This window comes from Camelus bactrianus, chromosome 10 (assembly GCF_048773025.1).
Source record: "Camelus bactrianus isolate YW-2024 breed Bactrian camel chromosome 10, ASM4877302v1, whole genome shotgun sequence".
NCBI lineage: Eukaryota > Metazoa > Chordata > Mammalia > Artiodactyla > Camelidae > Camelus > Camelus bactrianus.
The window spans coordinates 5,764,063-5,785,994 of NC_133548.1; the positions used below are offsets into that span (position 1 = coordinate 5,764,063).

Below are 21,932 nucleotides of genomic sequence, written 5' to 3' on the forward strand. Positions count from 1 at the left end.
GTAAACACATTTCAGAGCCAGAAAAAGATTTGTCATTATTATGGCTTTAGGATTGTGGCCAATAGAGCAAGTGAGAGGGGAAAAAGGGGAAGAAAGAAAAAGAAAAGCCAACTTCTAATAGATTGTCTTTAATTTATTCAAGTAGTGAAGACAATGACAAGGTAGGGGAGGGTTACACAATTTTTATTGCCTAAATGTGGTGATAAAGTTAAGAGGTTATCAAAATATAGTTTACAGGCTTAATTTAAATTTAGGGATCATAGTTTTTAAAGCCAATGTTGTCTGTAGGGTTTGTCCTTGGAGTTCCCTGTCATCACAGGAACAGTTTAAGAGATCCAGCAGGTACTTGGTATGCCACCAGAAGAATTGTTGATGCATGTGCCCCAGAGGTAAACTGCCCCAGCCTTGAGGACTATAATCCTAACTCCTATTCAGCTGAAAAAAATGTTCCTTTAATGGGTCACTTATCTTATCCCTGGGAAGATTTAGAATTAAAACTAAACATGATAAACTAAATGAAACTCACGTAGATTTTTGTCATATTTGGAGAAATCTGAATATATTTGGTATTTGAAGTACATATCACGTTAAAGAAATGACATATTAGAGAATCTGACAGATCAGTCTTGTTTTTCTAATTTAAAAAATATAGTTAAGAAATTGATTCTATAAGCTAATCACGGAAGTACAAGGACTGTATGATTCTACTTATAGGAGGTACTTAGAGTAGTCAAATTCATAGAGACAAAAAGTAGAATGGTGGTCATTAGGGGTTGGGGGAAGGGGGAATGGAGAGTTAATGTTTAATGGGGACAGGGTTTCAGTTGGGGAAGATGAGAAAGTTCTGGAGATGGATGGTGGTGATGGTTGCACAACAATGTGAATGTATTTTATGCCACTGAGCTGTACACTTAAAAATGGTTAAAGTGAGGGGGAGGGTATAGCTCAGTGGTAGAGTGCATGCTTAACATGCACGAGGTCCTGGGTTCAATCCCCAGTACCTCCATCAAAATAAATACATAAATAAATAAAATCCTAACTACCTGCCCTCCAAAAAAATTTTTTAATGGTTATAATTATACATTCTGTGTATTTGCCACAATAAAAAAATAAATTGGTTTTAGATGCTAAAATCAGTGGGCAAAAGTTTGATGAAAAACAGAATCTTTAAATATTCTCCAAGTAGCTCCCAAGATACTAATTGCAAAGGGAAAAATCCTAAGATTACAGTGGAGGAACTCAGAAGATACCACCTTAACCAAACGACCACAGTAAATCACACCTATGCTGAGATCCGTCAACACCATGTACTGAGGAAGGCACAACTTCACTTCTGTGGTTAACAAGCCAAAAATACATCACCTCAACCTAATCACAAGAAAACCCAGACAAACTCAAGCTGAAAAGACATGACAAAATATCTGACTAGTGCTCATCAGAAGTGTCAAAACGAGGGAGTGAAGACAAGGAAAGAGAGGAGTGGACACAAATTGGAGGATGCCAGGGAGATACAACAGCTAAAAGCAATGTGCCACTCAGGATTAGATCCTCAAACAGAAAGCAGTCAGTGGAAAAGTTGGCAACATTTGAAAAAAGTCTTCAGTTTAGTTACTAGTATCTCCTCGGTGTTAATTAACTGGCTTTGATAACTGCACTATACTTACATAAATTGTTAACCTTAGGGGGAGCTGCGGGAAGAATACAGTACTGTTTTTTTCCTATGTAAATGACTTTTTTAATATTGAGGGCTAATTAATTTTTACTGTAATGCCTCTCAATCTCTTCCATTTAGTTGTTTGTTTGTTTTGGGGGGGGGGCGGTAATTAGGCTTTATTTATTTTTAACAAACGTGCTGGGGATTGAACCCAGGACCTTGTGCATGATAAGCATGCACTGTACCACTGAGCTATGCCCTCCCCTTGATTTTTTAATATTAAGATGTGATTTATATACCATAAAATACACCGCTTTAGTGTATAATGCAACGGTTTTAGTATATTCACAGTTGTGCAACCATCACCACTATTTAATTCCAGAACATTTAAATTAATTACCCGCCAAAAGAAACCCTGTACTCATTAGCTGTCACTCCCCATTCTCCTCTTTCCCCAGACCCTGGTGACCACTAATCTTTCTGACTCTGGATGTGTCTGTTCAAGACATTTCATATAAATGGAATAATACGAATATATGTCTCTTGCGTCTGGCTTCTTTCACTTAGCTTAATGTTTTCAAGATTTATCTACATTGCAACTTTCTTGTTAATCTAAAATAATGTCAAAATGAAGCAGTTATAAAAATTGACTTTCAGGTTGCGATTTTTGGTTAAAATGAACAATTTTTTTTAAGTTTGTAAACAGTAGTAGAATAGTTTCACTGTATTTGTAAGATTTACCAGGAAGTATGTTGGGAATTTTACCTTTAGGCCAGGAATCTGTGGTATTTAAGAAAATGAAACATATTAAATATACAAAGGCAATTTTTTAAATTTTGAGGGGACTTAAGTTGCAAATGGGTATGATTATTGAAGGGAGGCTAATGTATCCAACAAGAGTTTATCAAAGAAAAGGTGAAGATAATAACTCTTATTTTACCAGATTTATACATAGAACAATAAATCTTGTAAAGTTAAAGACTTAAGGAAAATTTTTTTTAAGAAAAAAACTGATTTTTAAGAAGACAAAGTCAAAATCAAAGAAATCAAAGAGCATAGGATCCAAAATCATTCAGTGCAGAAGCAAACAAACCTGAGACATTTCAATCGTCCTTGAGGTGTCAGTTATATTTTTTAAATTATTCATGTGAAAATTAAAAACTAGGTTTTAAGTGTATTACCTTAATAAATTGAATAGTAACTGTATTAGTTGCAAACTTTAGTGTGCTTCAAAATCACCTAGACGGCTTTTAAAACAGATTCCTCCACTTTACGCACCAAGTTTCTGGTTTAGTAAATCTGGAGTGAATCCCCAGAAATTGCTATTTCGAACATTTCCAGGGGAGCTGCTGGTCCAGGGATCACAAGGGCCCCCCAGTTGAGAGCCACTGGTAGTGGAAAAGTTAGAGAAGACAGAGGGAGAACGGAGAAAAATTTTCAAAGCCAGAATTTCACTCGCCTTCACATCACAGGCCCCTCTGGAAACAGCCCCACCTCTTCCAAGGAACCCCCCCCCCCCGCCCCGTGCGGCCAGGAGTCCCAGGCAGAGGCTCTGTCAAGGCTCTGAAGAGTGACTCCAACTGGGCTCCTCTACCAGGATTCAGCTGGGGAGAAGATCTCCCACTTGGGACAAAGGATGTTTCTTGAAATGTTTACAGCTCTACAAATTCACAGTGTGGAATCCCAGGCAGAAACGAGACTGGAATGTTGGAAGGGGAAAAGCCAGGGAGAAGAGGGCAGAAGAGACAGGAGGTCCCCGAGACATGGATTATGAGGCTGGGTGCTGGCGGCAGCTGAGAAAGCAGCCAGGGCAGAGGATAGAGAAGAAGTGGCAGCTGAGAGGACAGGGTGCAAAGAAAGTGTCTGGGTTTCCTGAAATGCCGTGCAAAAGCCACTGGAGTTACAATCTTGGGCAATTTGTGGAGGAACAATTTTTATATTAATAGCTATGTATGTTCTTTTTCTAGCAAACTTCTGCTTATGACAAATGACTCTTGCTTTCTATGCTTTACAATAAGAACCAATATGGACTTAGAGCCAGACCACCTGGGTCTGAATCTAGACTTGGCCACATTACTAGCTGTGTGATCTTGGGCAGGTTACATAATTGCTCTGTGCTTTACTTTCCTCATCTGTAACATGAGATGGTAATAAAACCTACCTTGTAGTATTTTTTTTTAATTTTAAAATTTATTTTATAATAATCTTTCAATATCCTGTTTCCTTATTTGACCGCAGAATTGGGGGGGGGGGTAATTAGGTTTACTTACTTATTCTTAGAGGAGGTACTGAGGATTGAACCCAGGACCTCATGCATGCTAAGCATGCACTCTACCACTTGAGCTAACCCCTCCCTCCCTGCCTTGTAGTATTTTCATGGGGATTAAATGAATTGTGGCATGTGAAGTGTTTAGAATAGACTTCATCATCATCATATAGGTATTAGCTAGTAAGATTAAATTTTCCTTTTTAAGTAAGTTTAAAAGTGAATTAATTTAAAGAACAGTATTTTGTAAATGATAGTACAGGTGGTTTATGGACACGGTTGCAGTTGAGAGATAATGCAAAAATGCCTGAATTTGGCAAAGATTTTCCAACTGCGCTCCCTGGAGCCCAGGGCTTTTGGGAAGCCCTTAGTCAGGCAGAAGCATCTTTGGCTGCAGTTCCACATAAAGATGTTTGAAAGGGTTCTGTGATTCAAAAGCAAAGTTTGAAAACCACACATCTAAGAGTTTGGAAAAGAGAAAAGCTAATGGAACATTGATCCTTTAAGAGCAGAAACAGAGTGGTAGGGAAGGGTGAGTGGTCTAGCCATAAAAGGGTTAAATCCAGCTATAATCCAGAATGAAGGTAAGTGGAGGTCATGGTTTGGCTGTGGGCAGAGTCCAAGAGGAGTTCCTGCAATGCTTCTGAGGTAGGAGAAACACAGCCTGCGCCCCAGGTTTAAAAGGATTTGGTTCCCCAGGAACGAAGGGGAGCTGGAAAGCAACTAGTGTAGGTTTGGCAAGAAAGAGCAGGGCTGGAGGCAGTCAGTAGCCTGAAGGGGGAGAATGGCAGGGCCTGGGGAATGGAGCAGAGCCAGTAGCATCCAAGCCAAGGCCAACTGACTGTAAAACCACCCACGTGGTTCCAAGCTGGCAGTGTAAGGGGCAAAGTGTGTATACTCTGCCGGCCCATCAGGTCACAAGAGCAGCTTTGTCCTGGATGGACAAGCTTGGCATGGTCTGGGGTAGGGGTGGGCAAAACAGGTGAGTGGGGAGCCCTGGAATTCCCAGCCCCACACACTAGTTCCTGGCTACCGACCATCCCTGAGATGGGAGCTTGGTGGGGTTGGCCTCCAGGGGCCCCATGGAGCCTCAGGATCACAGCCACTGTTTCCTTACCTTACCATGTGCCAGGCTCTGTGCCAAGCACCCTATTAGATTAATTAAAAGTCTTTCAGTTGTGAGTAAAGAAATCAACTCAAGCCAGATTGATTTTTTTTTTTAAGTGGGTGGTGATGCATTGGGAGCATACAGGACTGTCTGTTGACTCCCAGGCCTTGGAGAAGGCTGAGTGTGGACTCTGGAGCGTCTGGCCTCCTCCAGTGACTCTTAGGTTCTCCTTGTGCATCTGCCTCACTCCTCCTCCTCAGCAGATCGGCTTTTCTGATATTCAGTCCGTAAGGCAGGGAGAAGAGGGCCACTCAGTTCCCGTATCCCCACGTTACGGGTTCAACCACAGGGAGAAACTAAAGCTGGATCTGCTTTGATTTCACCGGGAAAGCAAGGCCCTGCATGGATCAGGTGTCCATTTTGGTTCCAAATTGGCCACAGTGAAGGGAGGGGGACAGGCACAGGCCACAAACAGAAATAGGTCTGCTGTGGCCCTTCACTGTGACCCTGAGGAGGAGGACATGGCCCTCAGGAGCTGTGCGGATTTGAATCTGGTTCTGTTTGGCTTCAAAGCCAAGAGGTGGCCCTCGACAGGGAGGGCAGAGGCACTGTGTTCACCAAGCCCATTAGGGGAAACAGGGACACGGACAAAACACAAAGTTACATATTAAAATAAAACTTTAATTTGCCAAGGGAACATCATGGCAGCCCCTACACACCCTGCTTGCTAGTTCTTCTAGGGCTGGGCGAGCAGGGCCTCCCTCTGGAGTGGACGGCACTCAGCAGGGAGGACGGTGACAGACCCCAGGCTGAGGATGTGCTCAGAGGTGGGCGGGGGGCTGGGTGGGCTCCTTTCGGCCTTTGCCTGCGATGGGCCGGCCTCGCTCCTCCCAGATGGTGAGGCCGTCGCAGGAGCAGATCTGCTTGGGGTTCTGGAAAAGGCCGGAGGAGCGAGCGATGATGCCACAGGCCAACCTGCGGAGGAGCATGTGGTTTAGAGTGAGCACCTGCCGGAGCCCCTCCAGGCCTCTGTGCATGCTGATGGCACAGTACCTACCTCTCTCCAGAGTTCCCTGTGACTTTGGATAGGGGGTGGCCGCCCCGGCCCAGGTCGTCTTCTCCCTCATCAATGACCAGGCTTCGGCCAATCACATCCCACACCTAGAGGGGAGACAACAGCCTCAGACAGTGGACCTGTTAGAAAGGGCCCCCACATTATTTTTCACCTCACCTTCAGCTTCTCATCCTCTATTCTGAAGACAGCTCGGCCATCAGCATCCGCCTGGACGTTCCCCAGGTCTCCACGGTGCTGCAATGAGACCCGGGGAGGGGGGGAGCACATGGGGGCATAGCTGCTGACTTCTGGCTTCTCAGAATCTGATCTCCCTTCCCCAAAGTACCAGTGTCCTCCTGTGGTACAGTCTGGCAGGATGAAGGGACAGCCCAGGACACGAGGAAGGCAACTGGACTTTCCCACCCTGGAACCAAAATCCCGGGCAGAATGACAGCATGTTGAAAAGAGCCAGTGAGTGCCTTCGTGGGAAGTCATGCCCACTAGACCAGACTGCTTCTCCTATGAGGCTGTTGCCCAGTCTGCATCCCAGCCTCACAATCTAGCCCAATTCCTGTTTCTTTCCAAGCCCAGTTCTCCAGCTTCCTAATGACTCTGTGAGCACCTGACAGGCTGCAATTCCCCTGGGCTTAACTTGGCCAAGCTTGGCTTCCTGACCGTCAGAGGCAACTAGCATCCTTCCCCTGACATCCAGCCTCCAGAGACAGAGAAGAAACACAAGGTACAAAGGGTGTCTCCTGCCCTCAAGACCTGGCTCTGCCCACCTTTTCCCTTGGAGGTAATTAAAGTGTCATAACACAGCAACTGAGCACCTCCTATGTCAGATACTCTCTGCCGGGCGGGGCGGGGGTGCAGACACGGTCAACCACCCTCAAGGGGTTTGGGGCATGGCGGGGAGCCAGACGTGGAACCGACTAATGATTACGAAACACAGGGTTAGTACAACCCTGAGAGTGTTTTCTGGTGACAAGACCCTACTGATGAGTCACAGAGACCCACGTCTGTCCCCAAACCTGACACTTCAGGCAGAAGTAAAAGTCTGTGCCTTTGTGCCTGGTACACAAGGTCTTGCTGGAAACGTCGGTCACAAAGCATGTCACCATGTGCTGGGGCTGCCAAGCAAGTAGCAAGAAGAGTCCCTTCTCCCTTTATCTTGTTTTCCAGAGGGACATCTGCTGCTTACACCTGGCACTCTCTGTTTCGCCTAGTGTTGGGGACTTTTGTGGTAGGAAGATAAAGGAAAGGGAGGCGTTTCCAGGACTGGGAGGGAGCAAATGGCCGGTGTGATGCTCCGGGGGCATGAGCTGCAGCAGGAGGTCGGGAGAGGCAGCTTTTCTAGTCCCTCCCCTGTGCACGGGTGGGTGGAAATGAGCCAGGTGGCACTGAATGTCACAACAAGCAGCCGGGCAGCATCCATACCCTTGGGCACTGGGGAGCCATGAAGGGTTATGACATGGTTACCCCACGCTTTGGAGGAATCCCTCTAATACGGTGTATGAAGAGAAAGGATGAGGAGAGAAGGGAAGGAAGCTTAGAAACCAGCTAGGAGATGTGCAAAGGGACAACCAGGCTTGGAAGTAAATTCTCACACTGAATTCACTTCCATCTAGGCAAAACCAGATGCTGAAATCCAAAAGGATGTGCCAGTCATCATGGCGGCTTGAACACACAGCTCTTGCTCGAGTCTTCCTCTGCCTATATCAAGGGCTTGGGGACAACAGAGCAGCTGGCTCCAGCCCCTTTGATGCCCTGTCCCAAGATGGGCCCACGCCAAGGCACAAATCACAAGGCAGCCTCTTGCCCTTCAGAAACTCCACCTCCGAAGAGGCACAGGGCTGCCAGTTCCAAGACTTCCTTCTTGCTGGTTCATGCCTCCAGGGCTTTGTCTGTGCAGTGTCCCGCTGAGGCTGCCATTCCCTCTCCGTCTCCACCTGCCTAATTCCTGCTCAGCACCTTTCAAGGCTCAATGAGGAAGACAGCCTCCAGGATGCACCTCTGGATTCACACCCTTGTGTGCTCTACCACTGAGAGTCAGCTGGACCTGGCATCACCTCCAAGATTAGGTTACAACAAGAGTGTTGCTTTGTGGGTAGGGTACAGCTCAAATGGTAGAGCACATGCTTAGCATGTACGAGGTCCTGGGTTCAATCCCCAGTACCTCTGCCAAAAAAAAAAAATCCTGAGTAATAAACAAATAAATAGACCTAATGACCCCCCACAAAAAACACTGAACATAAAAAAGGGGTGTGGCGTTGGTCTAGGACAACCACCCCCCTTCACTTGCTCTGAGGGACACCAGCTACTGTGCTGTGTGCTGCCCCTAGGGAGAGGCCCACGGGGACAAAGGATGGATGTCTCTGGCCAACAGCCAGGGGGACCTGGGGCCTGCCAACAGCAACATGAGTGAGTGTGGAAGCAGATCCTCCCATGTCGAGCCTTGAGAAACCATAAGCCAGGGGCCCCCAGCTAAGCTGCGCCCGGATCCCTGCCCCAGAGAAACTGTGATATGACAATACTTGTTGTTTGAAACCCTCAAGTTTGAAGTATTTGATTCTCAGCCATAGCTAACTGACACACCCAGTGTAAGCATGGCGCTGGGCACTGCACCCACAGAAAGGCTTCCCCAGCTTCCCAGGGGGCGGGGCGGGGTGGGGCGTGAGAAGAAGAAACTTTTGACTGTTAGAAATGTGACAGCGCTGCCAAAATTCAAGAAAACAAAAGATAAGTTACGTCAATTAAGAAACACACACGGTATTTTCATTTGTTTGCCCAGGCTGCTGAATCCCCAGGGAGGGGGCACTCGCTCCCCAGGAAGCGGAGGAGATGCAGTTGGGCGTTTGTGGACTGGGCTTAGGAAGCGTCCCACCACCGGCAGAGAAGACAGTCCTCCTGGGGTGACGTCCAGGACAAAGTTCCAGTTTGGCATTAACATGTCTTTAAGGCCCCCTAACACTTGCTAATCACTCTAACAAAGATAAAGAAGTCCTCAGTCCCTGGCAGGACTCTAATTGCACTTTTTAGGCCTGCATTGATTCATTTTTACAGTGAGCCTCCTCTTCTGGCTAGAAGTGCTGGTTTTCCATTCTCTGGGGCAATATCAAGTTTCTTGTTAAAAACAAATCTACCTTAATTACACGAAATGATGTCTTGATTTTCTTCAAAGTTATGGTGGAGAAGGGCCAGGGGTGTAGATGAAACAAGACTGGCCATGAGTTGGTAACTGTTACAGCCGGGTGACAGAACAGGGGGGTTCGGGACTCTAGTTTCTCTATTTCAGAACATGTTTGAAGCCTTCCGTGAAGGATTAAAACATTAAAAATAAAGTAGCTAAATTTACCTAAGGAAAAAATATGAGTCAATTTAAATCAAAACTTTTTTTTTGGCAGAGGGGGAGGTAATTAAGTTTATTTATTTATTTAGTTTTTAATGGAGATACTGGGGATTGAATCCAGGACCTCATGCATGCTAAGCACACACTCTAACTCTCTACCACTGAGCTCTACCCTCCCCACTAAATCAAAACAATGAGTAACTAACAGAACAAGTAGTACTCAGATAAGGCAAAAATCATTAAGGCAGCGCGTGACTCACTGCTGATGGGGAAACGATTCTCTGGTGTGAAATGAAACTCGCGGGCCAGGAGCTGCAGCATCTGGACGGCCTTTTTAGTTTAGGTAAAACCTTTAACTCCCACAACACCAGCTCCTCCAGGAAGCCTCCTCTCACTGCCTGCACCCCATGGGCTGGAGCAGGTGCTTGCTCTGGGCTCCCAGGGCCTCCCACAGGCTCCTGAAAAGGTCACCTCCCCGCATTGTAACTGCGGAGTCCTCAGGGGTCTTCCTCACCAGACTGTGAGTCTTAGGGGGCAGGCCTTAAACACAGAAAGTGTCAATAAATGTTTCTAAACTGAACAAAATACAGTGAGGGAAAAAGACCCCAACAAAAAAAGAATGCCACTCTCAGGCCCCAAGAGCTGCCTGCCCTGCCTTGGAGACCTTGGGTGTCTCTCTCAGCCCAAGCCTCGCCCAGATGAACACTTACCCGGTCAGAGTCCTGGGGGCCCCCGTGAGACATTCCATCAGGGTTAAAGTGGTCCCCACAGCTGAGAAGAAAAGATAGCAGGTGGGTAGCGAAACAACAGTTCACAGGCCGGGTGATCCATCCTCTTACTTTAACTACATTTGTTTTATTCATTCATTCACTCATTCACTTACTCACTCAACAAACAGGCCCACTCTGTGCCAGGCTCTTGGTTGAGGACACTAAGAAGAGTTGGATGTGGGACCTGCCCTCAATAAGCTGCCTGGGGAGACACAGATGAGTAAAGGACTAATTGCAGCACAGCATGACAAACACCACGACACGGAGAACTGACCCTCCCGTGGCCAGGAGTCACCTTCCGTCTCCGAGTCAGTAAGGTGGCTACAAGCGGAAGCGTCAAGGTCAGATTTTGGCTCAAATCCCCACTCTCCTATTTACATGCTCTAGGGCCTTTGACAGCCATTTTAACCTCTTTGAATCTCAGTTTCCTCATCTGTAGACCAAGCCTGTGTGTATATGCCTCCCAGGGTGCTTGTGAGGACCAAAGGTGAAGATGTCTGTAAAGGGCTGAATACAGCCCCCTGCACAGCGTGGGTGCACAGCTGGGGCGATGATGATGCTACGAGGCATGGCACGAGGACTGACCTGTTGCAGTTCCTTGTGAGGTCCCCGAACTGATGGACATGGAGTCCGTGTAGCCCAGGCTTCAGGCCGTCAATGGTCCCCTCGATGAGGCAGCACTCAGGGGTCAGCTGCAGGAAGCGCACCACCCCCTGCACAGGGCCTGGCCCCTCCAGAATGGCCACTGCTGCCCCCAGATTCTCTGTAAGGCATTAGACACCAGGACTGGCTCACTATCTCAGCCAGCCCCACCCCTTCATCAGCTTGGAAAGGCCATGCAGAGCCCCCCATAACTTCACACAGTCTCCAAAGCCACTCCAACCCAAAGCCCCTAAATCCTATGGTTAGGTCTGTACCACACCCAGCACACCTTCCTCCCAGAGAGGCCAAGGCCAAGGCCAAGGTCACAGTGGTTACTCACGCAACAGGCCACTGCCCATGCCCTTGAGTACCGCCTGCCGTCCAGTGCCTTCTAGAAGGGCCTGCACCTCATGGCTGGGCAGGGTGGTCTGCACCAGGACCATCTGGTTCTCCAACTGCACCTCCACACTCTGGACACCTGAGAGAACAGAGAAGGTAGAGGGCAGGAGAGGGCAGAGGGCAGGAGGGGGCTGGCACCCCTGTTCTGGGAGCAGGGAAGAAAGAAACAGATCTTCAGCAACTTGCCCATGGCCGGAGGCAAGCTCAGAGGCTGCCTTCTCACTGAGTAAGGCCCTTAACCTCCCTGAGTTTGTTTCTTTATAAAGTGGGGATAATGCCACTTTGCCCCCAGGATCCTTGTGAGTCCTTATTTTGTGCCAAATGTCATCTATAACTTATGAAACATAGATGATTCTTTTAAAAATCTTTTTATAAAAGTGGGCTATCAATAGCCACATTATTCATGATGGTCAAAAGGTGAAAACAACCCAGAAGCCCATCAAATGATGAATGGATAAACAAAATGTGTATCCATACAATGAAATACTATTCAGTCATAAAAAGGAATGAAACACTGATCCAGGGTACAACATGGATGAACCCTGAAAACATTACGTTAAGTGAAAGCCAGTCACAAAGACCACATATTAGATGATGCCATTCTGGGTGAAATGTTCAAAATAGGTAAATCTATAGAGACAGAAAGTAGATGGGGGTAGGGGGCCAGGAGGGTGATAGCGGAGGGGTACAATTTCTTCAAGAGGTGATGAAATATAAAAGTGAGAGTGGTAATGGTTGTGCAACTCTGTGACTATACTAAAAACCATTAGATTGTATACTTTAATGGATGAATTGTAAATGGATGATATATGAATTACATCTCAATAAAGTTGGCACATGCTTAACAAAGAGGGAGCTATTATTATCATCATGAAAGCTAACATTTACTGAGCATGCACTGTGGACTTTTTTGTACTTTACCTGTATTAACTCAAGTAATTGTGAAATTATCCCCACATCACAGGTGAGAAAGATGAGACAGAGAAATTAAGAAACTTCTTCAAAGTCAAACTGTAGGACTGGGAGTCCTAGGCAGCCTAATTCCAGAGCCCGAGGACTCTGCCTGTGCACTGCTCACCTCGAGAAGAAGCTCCCAGCCCCCAGGATGGGCTGGAGACCCCTCCTTGGTCCTCCTGTAGCAGCTCCTCTTTCCCCATGTGACTCACACTGCACTGCTTAGAATCCTCTGTGTGGGCTGGAACTCTGTGTGGTCCACAAGGGTCAGCTTCAAAACTCACTGTGCTTCAACTGCCCTCCAAATCCCTGAAGTCACCGTGGTGTGTACACAGCCTGCAGGATGATTCTGACATATGCTCAGCTTTGAGGGCCATCGAGCCCACTCAAAGAAGGATGAGAGGGGCTTCTCTTCCATTCAGGTATTCAAGGCTCCTAAGCCTTTTAAGAGAATTCTTGACTCCTTAGCCAGAGCACAGATGGGTTGGGAACGCTGAATGCTGAGCTCACCTGTTGGACTTACAACCATTCTGTTCTGTGTGTGTGTTTGTTGCTCTGTGGGGGTAGAGCCCACAGGAGCCGGGAGTCACGGGCAGCCCAGAAGACACAGGTTAAATGAAGCATTTCTCTCTGTTGAGCTAGTACTCTGTGAGCTGAAGGCTACACTGACTGTTGGTGCCCCCTTCATCCTTGGTTTCCCTCCTCCATATTCTTTGAACAAATGTGTGCTGGGCATGGAGGAGACCAGGGTCAGGAAAAGCACTGGTCCTAGTCTTCACGGAGCTCACAGGAGGAGAGATAACCCAGACTACGCCTGGATTAACCATCAGGCAGAGAAGGGAATAACAAGCTCTGAGGTACAGACAAGGAACCTCAGCTGTTCAGATTCCTTCCAACTGGGAAATGCTACTGGGATGAGGTAGCACCTGAGAGACAGGAGCATTTGGCCTGTGGTTACACGAGGTCTCATGGGATTGCTTCTTCAGGTCCCCTGCAGCATCAGTGACACCGAGGGGGAGGGGCAGAATCTGTAAACAGAGATCAGGCAGACACACCCATCTCCTCCCTGGCAGGTACAGGGCAATTCTGGGAGAAGAAAACCCCCCAAATAACCAGCCTGCCTGCCACTTCACACAACATCTCATCCTGGGCCACATGGTAGCCTGAGGCCTTGGGGCTCAGGGTCCAACTAGAGGAACCTATGGATGCAAAGGGGGTGTAGGGAGGATGGCAGAGAACTCTTGTGAGCTAAGCCTCTGGGGAATGTCGGGAGCTGTGTGCACATCAGGACAGTGATGCCGTCTTCCTCTGGCAGGTGAGGAAATGAGGCTGGAGGTTACACAACTGGCTTGAGATCAAAAAAGCTCAGAGGGCAGCCCGTCCAACCCCAAAGCTGATGCTTGGTCCCCTTGTCCCACAGGAAGTAGGACTGGGCCCCAAAGGATTGATTTTCTGAGCCTCCCAGGGCTCAAACAAGCATGCAGTGCAAGGGATTCACTTGCCAATTCATTCATTTAACAAATGTATACTAAGCACCTATCATGCACCAAGTTACAGGCAGTAGGGATAGAGCAGGGAACAAGTCAGGTGATGTCTCTGTCCCATAACGCAGCATGTGTTCCAGTGCAGGAATACAGACATATCAATTACATGCACAGGGAGATTCAGAAAGTTAAAAGTGTGATCAATGAAACAGATATTAGGGAACAACGAAGTGGAGGTGGGGGGCAGCCACTTCAACCAGCTGGTCAAGAAAGGTCTCTCTAAGCCTTTAAGCAAAGGCCTGAATGTAGTCAGGAAAGAGCATTCCAGCAAAGGGAACAGTCTGGGCAAACGCCCTGAGGCAGGAACGACATCTATGTGCTCTAAGAGAAAGACCAGAGTGGCTGGAGCTGGAGTGAAGAAAATAATAAGATATGAAGTTGAAAGTGGAGACTAGTGAAGCAAAGCCCTGCAGGCAACAGGAAGGAATATGGAATTTAATTTTAATGCAATGGGAGGCCTTTGGGAGATGGAACAGAGTACAGTGGTTGAGGGTGTGGGCTCCAGAGTTGAAATCCTGAGTCTGCCACATACTAGCTGTGTGGCCTTAGACAACTTACTCAACCTTTCTGTTGAGTTTTCTTTTCAGTTTCTTCATCTGCAAATGGAGATAATAATACTACCTACCTAAGGGGGCTACTGAAGACCTAAATGGATTAATTATCTCACATACAGCACTGAGAACAGTGCCTGGCCCCTGGGAAACTCTTAAACATTATGACTTTTAGAGGAGTTTAAGCAAGGCAGTGACAATATCTGATGTATGATTTCAAAAATCACTCTGGATTTTATGTGAAAAAGCTACTGGAGAGAGCAACAGAGACAATAGAGAGCCCACAGATGAAGTTCTTGTGTGGGTCGGGGAGCTGTGAGGTGGCTTGGATTGATGTGAAAACCAAAGTACGGAAAAGGAGGGATGTAGATACACAGCACACAAGACTTTCTGATGGCCTGGCTTTGGCACAGGTGGGTTCCTGCTCTGGGTGTATGAAGAGCTGCTTCTCTGCACCTGAAGTGTGGAGGGCCCCCGGGGGAAGCCCAGAACTCTTGACCTGAGTCTGAACCAAGAAGGGTGGCTCCCCAGCAGAGCAGCAGTTTCATTCAGCTGGTGCAGAGGGTGGCCAGGCCAGCACCTGTCTTAGCTCAGGGCCCAGTGAGGAAGATAAGATTAGGCCATAGGGAACTCTAGGGTGAGTGATAAGGGTTCAAGGAAGTGAGCCTTGGGCTAGGAGGTCCTTCCACTTACCCCTAGGAGGAGAGCAGAATCCTCCTCCCCAAATCCCAGGCCTCCTGGAGAGGGCAAATCCCCTAATCAAGCAATCTCTCTCTTTCTCTCTCTCCCTCTCTGCATTCTGAGAAGCTACAATTTCCCAGCCAACCCATGAGAAAGCCAAGCCGATTCCAGATACCCAGACCAGAAAACGTAGAGTCACCAGAAGTCTTTATCTGGTTTCTAAGAAATCTGCTGAGGGAGAAAAACTGCCCTATGTCCAACATAAGTCCAGCTGCTCTTCCAGCAAGAATGTTTTACAGGAGGCAGAGAGCCCAACATCCTCGGAAAGCTTTGCTCAGAACTCTCCACTCCCAGAGGCATCCGGACTGTGAGCATAAAAGTTCTTCTGGTTCTTACCTGCTATCCCTTTCAGGGACGTGCGCACCGCGTCCACGCAGCTCTGACAGGTCATCTGCACCGCGAACTCCAGCTGCAAGGGTGGCAGGGACTGGTCGATAAGAGCTCGAGAACCTTCCAGCGTGATCCTGTTTCACTACCCACCCCCACGACCACCTCCAACGGCATGGAGTAACGCCCCACGTGACTCCTTCTCAAGCGCCTTCTTCCTTATCACTCAAGATCACTCCAGGACCAACACCTCCCAAAATTAACGCCAAGAGCCCTGCTACTCTCACATTCCAGTGTTAAGCCCCGGCCCCAGGCCTCCACCTGGGTGCCCGCTCCCTCCCCCATTCCCGAGTTAGAGATCACCCCAGGGGCTGAGGTTCTCTGCCGTGCAAGGCTCCCACTTGAGGCCTCGACCCTCACCGTGCAGGCAGCCCCGCGGTCCTCTGAGTCCGATGCCATCCTGAACCCAGACACCAGCCGGAGGACCCGAACTGTAAAGGTCCTTAAGCTCCAATCCCGAGTAGCGTCGCGGAGAGGCAGAGCCTGGGAAGCCGCTCCTTGCCCCGCCTCCTGGTGCGTGCGCATGCAAGGCCCTGCCACTCCCTTCAATAGCCACGCGGCGGCGGTCACGGGCCGCGCAAGCGCACTTGGGCCATCCGGACAGTCGTTGCCTTAGTAACCACTTTGCCTACTCTTCCCAACGCCGGAGCCGCCAGCGCTGTCAGAGCTAAGATGGAGCCTTATAAACCCGAGCCCGAGCTCCAGCGGTTTTACCACCGATTGCTGCGTCCGCTGTCGCTCTTCCCCGGCAGGGCGACGCGCACAGAGTCTCAGAAGCACCTCCCGCAGGAGGTCCCGATGCTGCTGCCCCAGCCGGTCTCACGGCTGACGGTGGAGTCGCTCTGCCGCCAGGTAGCTGAACGGCTGGCCAGCAGCGGGCTGGAGGCGCGAGCGCCTTCCGAGGTGCGACTCCGTTTCACCCAAGTCATTCTGGATGAGCTAAAGTGCAGCTGGCAGGAGCCTCCCACCGAACCTAGTCTGAGCCACTTGAACAATCTGAGGCTGCGGAAGCGGCTCCAGGTCTATATGCTGCTCAGCAGCGAGCAGCTCTTCATACGCTATCTGCACCTTCAGAAGATCATGTCGACCGCCGCAGGTGTCTTCACTGAATCAGCCACTCTCACCCGGTTGGCCGCCCGCCTCGCCAGGGACTGCACAGTCCTCCTCACCAGCCCCGAGGTCTACCGTAGCCTGCTCGCTGACTTCCGCGCCCTAGAGCAGGCCCAAGCCTGCGTGCCCAGGCTGCGCCCCGTCGGCCCCGCTGGGGCTTTCAAGCTCTGCCCTATCCCGTGGCATCACAGCACTGGCTTCGCCCAAGTGCCATATTTCAACCTCAATCTGAACTACCTCATCCATCTCAGCCGCCCGCGAGATTTTGTCGGTGAGTCTGAACTGGATCCAGTGAAGGAACTGAAGTCCATTCCCCAGCTGAAGAAGAAAAAGCTTCTCCGCTGGCTGTCCTCCATGCAGAAGAGAGAAAGCAACTTCAATTCACAGATTGAGGCACTGCCTACGTACTCTGTGACTCCCGCTAGCCCGGCTCCTGCCTCCTCCCACTTGCCCCTCTACTCCCAGCTCCGTAGAGGCCAGTCCATGCCCTCTCTGCGTGAGGGCTGGAAGCTCGAAGATGAGTTGGGCCTTCCTCCGCTCTCTCCACGCCCCTTAACCCCACTGGTCCTGGTTGCAGAGAGCAAACCAGAGTTGGCAAGGGACACAGTGGCTGAAGACCTGAAGCAGATGATGAAGAACATGAAACTGGAGTGCACTCGCTACTCACCGCTGGACTCAGGCCTGCCCCTGCTCCTGGCGGCCCTGACCCACCGCCCAGCTACAGCACATCACATGGAAGAGCTGCAGAGAATGTTGAAGGACCTTGAGGAGAGTGAAGCTGCTGGGCAGTGGGACCTCCAGCCCCTCAGATGCCCTCCACTTCAGCCACAGCCAGTGACAGTTCCTTTGAAGCTAAGAAATAAGGTCGTGGTCCAGACAGCTGCTGTGCAGTTCTCAGAGAGGAATTTTTTGGACTCCTTTCATGTCGAGGGGGCTGGAGTTCTATACAACCACCTGACTGGTGAACTAGAACCCAAACTCATTAAGGAAATGGATATTGATCGCTCTGTTGGCAGTAACATCCAGGAGGTCTACAAGGAGCTAATGAACCATGTCTCTAATAAGCACTTCTCTTTTGACCAGGGACCCCTGGTTGAGCTTGCAGCCGATAAAGACTGGTCGACCTTCCTGTCCTCAGACTTTATATGTCAAGAAAAACAGCATCGTGTCATCAACCCCAAGCTGGCTGGACTTTATTTCCAGAGAGAAAACCCTTTACAGTCCAACCCTGATAGGATGTCCTCCCTCACATCATCCCAAGGAAGCAAAAGCTGGGAGAGGCGGCCTAAGAAGACCTCATGGATGAACTGGTGGGAAACCACTTTGTCTGTGGGTGACTACTTCAAGTACCTCATCAACCAGGAGACAGATTTCCTCCATGTCATCTTCCAAATGTATGAAGAGGAGGCGCCTGTGGAGATCGTGGCCCCTGTAAGAGAGTCCCTAAAGATTCAGCGCCCACCTCCCTTGCTAGAAGACGATGAGCCAGACTTTGTGCCAGGAGAGTGGGATTGGAACACGGTGCTGGGGCACAGGCTAGGAACTAAGAGGAGCCACCTCCTGGAAGAATCTCACAAAATCCTGAGCCTGCAGAAGCGTCTGGAGTGGCTGTGGTCCATGCTTGAGGTCCCCGACAAGGACCGGCTGGACATGGCCATCAAGTACAGCTCCAATGCCCATCTGAGGCAGCTGCCTTTCTTGGTGAGTGCCTGGGAGCGGGCCTTGCAGCCCATTCAGCTGCGAGAGATAATGCTGGGGAGACTAGAGTGGTTTGAGCGACAAGCCTCCGACCCTAACCGCTTCTTCCAAAAGACTGACATGGGCCTGAGTCGCTTCCTGGAGGAGAATCAGATCCGCAGTCATCTACACAGGAAGCTCAATCTAGTGGAGGCTCCTTTGATTCCCCTTCTGGAGGAGATTGAGTTAATCTTTGGGGAGCCAGTGACCTTCAAGGGGCGGCGGTACCTGGACAAGATGAAACGTGACAAAGTAGAGATGCTGTACTGGCTGCAGCAGCGGCGGCGGGTCCACCACCTGGTCTGGGCCCAGAAGGTCTCCCATCAGGCCTCCCTGTCCGGGAAGCCCAGCAGCCAGCCTCTGATTGTTCCTGGGAATACTCCCATTACTCTCTGACCAGGCCAAGTGCCCTCAGACCCCTCCCTCACCCCCACACACCCAGCAACTCATCCAGACCTTTTGACTGCTTTGAAAGAAGAAATATCTGGCTGTGCAGGGTTCAGGAGAATTGTGCTTCCAACTCCCAGGGGACTGAAATTAACACTTTGTTTGGACCATGAAGTTCTCATAAAAATTCCCCAAGCCCCTCATTCCCATTTATGTCAAGCCACACACAATACAGCCAAAATCTCATATACCAGAAGAACTGAGACCAGTCCCTGAAGTTCATTGTCATGGGAAGTGTCAGCCAGGTGGAAACCATCCCCTTTGAAACACCTCAGTTTAGCATTTCCATCACACTACATTAGATGGGCTGATTAGAGCCCCAGACCAGGAGGCTCTGTGGCATACTGTCTAAGAGCTAGTGTTCTGGAGTTCAGAGATGCAGGTTTAAATCCCAGCTGTGTAACCTTGGGCAACCTACCTAATAGCTCTGCATGTGGACCATCATATGTCAAATGAAGGAGTTGAGTCCAGGTTGTCACTTTTCCTGGTTCTACTGTTGGTAGAGCTAAAGTTTTTCATTAAATTTTTACCAGTTAATACAGACACATGGCACAAAGTACACAAGAGTGTGCATCCTTCCCTCCAAGACCTCAGGTCTTCTTGAGGGTAACAACTGTTACCAGTTTCTCGTGTATCTTTCCATTCCATTAGTTAGCAAATATTTATCCAGCACCTGCTAGGTGTTCATGCTTGGTCTACATCACTGAACAAAACAAAGACCCCTACCCTTTGTAAAGTTACATTCTACTGAGAGGAAACAGACCGTAAACTGTAAATGTGGTACCTATGCACACAGAATGATAGAATGTAGAGGGCGATTAGTACTGTGGAAAAAAGAAAAAGTAGAAAAGGTAAGAGGAAATAAAGGGCAAAGGATGCCGGTTTATTAGGATAGTCTGTGTAAGGCTCACTGCAAAGGGAAGATTTGAGCAAAGGCTTGAAGGAGGGGAAGAAGTAAGCCCTGTGGACATCTGGGACCACAGCGCTCCTGACAGCTATTGTGAAACCTAAGGTGGGCGGGTGCCTGGAGTGTTCCAGAAAAGCAAGGTGGCCAATTACCGTGGAGCGGAGCGAGGGGGAGAAAGATGAGTCAGAGGGGTCGCAATAAGGTGCCAAGGGGCAGGCTGGATTATTTTAGGCCTTGGAGACAATTGTAAGAACCATTTCAGAGCTGGCCTGTGCACACATGAGCATGTATGAATCTATGTCTATGCATATGTTTATAACTACACCAGCAATAGCATGCTGTCCCATTTTGCCCTTTATTTTTTTGCCTAACTTGCCTCAAGTTCATCCCGCATCAGTACACACAGAGCTGCCTTATTCTTTTTTGATAGCTATACAGTATCCAACTGTGTGTATTTTTATTTTGTTTAACCAGTCCCTTATTTGTTGGACATTACAAACAAAAACAATGCTCTAAAAAAAATCCTTGTTCATCTATTTTGCATTTGCAACTATATCTATAGTTTAAATTCCTGAAAGTGGAATTATATCTAAGCATAAGCATTTGTAATTTTGATAGATACTACTCATTATCCTCCATAAAGGTGATAACAATTTGCATTATCATCAGCATTGCATGAATATCACTTTTTCCCCACCCCCACCAATAGGGTTATCAGATTGTTTCATCTTTACCGTCTAATGGATGAAAAATAGTCTCATTTGAGTTGGGTTCTCATCTCTTTTATGAATGAAGTTGCATCTTTTATGTTTAAAGCTGTTTGTTTTTTTGTAAACTGTGCAAGCCCTTTGCCCACTTTTCAACTGGTTTTGACTGTTTTGCTTTCTTGATTTTTCAGAGCTCTTTATATATTCAGAAAATTTAGCTAACATGTTCATAGTTAACACTTATTAAGTTCTTAAATTGTGCAGAACACTCTCCCTGCCTGATCTCATAGACTTCTCATAACTGCCTTGTAAAGTATGTATTTTAATCACCATTTTACAGTTGACGAAATGAAGACTCAGGTAAAGTAATTTGCCCAGGGTCATAAAGGTAGTTAATGGGAGAGTCAGGACCCAAGCCCAGGTCTGTCCGACCCAGAAACCTACACGTGTCTTGGTGTACCAATTCTGTAAGAAGTGGGAAGAGAGCCCTTAGACCCAGTCTGCCTCACCTGATCCAAAAAATCCCCATTCACCATTTGCTGATAGATAAACACCCACTTTGTTTTGTTCTCCCAATAAAACAACACTTCTCAAACTTTTCCACCCAGGTACCCCTTAGAATAGAGGAATGGAAATAAGCGTCTTAGTCAGGTGTGAGGGCCTGGGGTGGTGGTGGGGATTGGGGGAACAACAGGGGAAAGCAGTGCTAGCCTGAGAAATTTATTAAGAGTCGTTTATTTTTTAAATGTATGCAAAATTTGCATTCTACTCTGTTATGTGTCCATGTTTGTTTTACTATACAAATGATGCTTACTATTACTTATCTTTGAATTCAATTGGCCCTCCAGGCACATATGCTACAGTTAGCATTTCTATTGTGGCTTCTCTCCCGGCCTAACTGCTTCACCCTCTTCGAAGTTACACATGACCCAGGTGAGAGACACTACAGCAGGGGTCGCAAACTTCTTTAAAGAGCCAGAGAGTACTAAATATTTTAGGCTTTGTGAGCGATATGGTTTCTGTCGCAAGGCTCCACTTTGCTTTTGTTGTATGAAAGCAATTATAAATAAATATAAGTAAATAGGCAGGGCTGTGTTCCAATAAAACTTTATTTATAAAAATAGGTGGCTGCTGGAGGCTATAGTTTGCTAATGGAAGTGTTTTGGCATCAGCCCCTCTAAAAAGAAAACACACGCAGGAGAAGGAAGCTGTGAAGCTTAGTGCAGCATTTCCCAAAGTGTGTGCCTAGTAATTAATCCCAGGTGATAGTCCTGGAAAAAGGGTCCATGGTCAAATAACTTTGGGGAACATTACATACTATGATCCTGAATTCCCTCAGGGATTCACAGTACATATTAGCATACTGAAAGCTCTGATAGGTCTTACAAGACACAAACCAGTTTAACTTTGACCAAAGAACCCTTTTATTCCTTCATATCCATTATGGTTATTGGGAAATAAACTTTGGGAAATATTACTTCACGTGAATTCATCCTCTGGAATCACCACTGACAATTCTGGGTGGGGTTAGTGCACAGAAGTAGGGCAGGGAGGGTACAGTCTTAGACATACAGGCACAGCTGTGGCATCTGGGCCTCGAGTAGC

General features: G+C 48.0%; 2 protein-coding genes and 1 non-coding gene across 3 annotated transcripts; 2 read left to right on the forward strand and 1 right to left on the reverse strand.

Moving 5' to 3' along the window:
* Positions 1-933: 933 nt before the first annotated feature.
* On the forward strand, positions 934-1,006 carry TRNAV-AAC (transfer RNA valine (anticodon AAC)). The gene has a single exon. It is a non-coding gene; the product is annotated as a tRNA-Val (tRNA).
* A 4,682-nt stretch (positions 1,007-5,688) lies between these two features.
* CCS (copper chaperone for superoxide dismutase) lies at positions 5,689-15,937 on the reverse strand. The gene is made up of 8 exons (XM_010956680.3): positions 15,780-15,937; positions 15,369-15,441; positions 11,184-11,321; positions 10,787-10,964; positions 10,142-10,202; positions 6,260-6,337; positions 6,086-6,189; positions 5,689-6,003 (listed from the first exon to the last, which is right to left on the reverse strand). Exons 1-8 carry the CDS (start codon positions 15,816-15,818, stop codon positions 5,850-5,852), a joined length of 825 nt encoding a protein of 274 aa, XP_010954982.1. The 5' UTR covers positions 15,819-15,937; the 3' UTR covers positions 5,689-5,849.
* Positions 15,938-16,091: 154 nt separating this feature from the next.
* On the forward strand, positions 16,092-19,425 carry CCDC87 (coiled-coil domain containing 87). Its single transcript, XM_010956678.3, has one exon. It carries the CDS (start codon positions 16,092-16,094, stop codon positions 18,660-18,662), a length of 2,571 nt encoding a protein of 856 aa, XP_010954980.2. The 3' UTR covers positions 18,663-19,425.
* Positions 19,426-21,932: the final 2,507 nt, after the last annotated feature.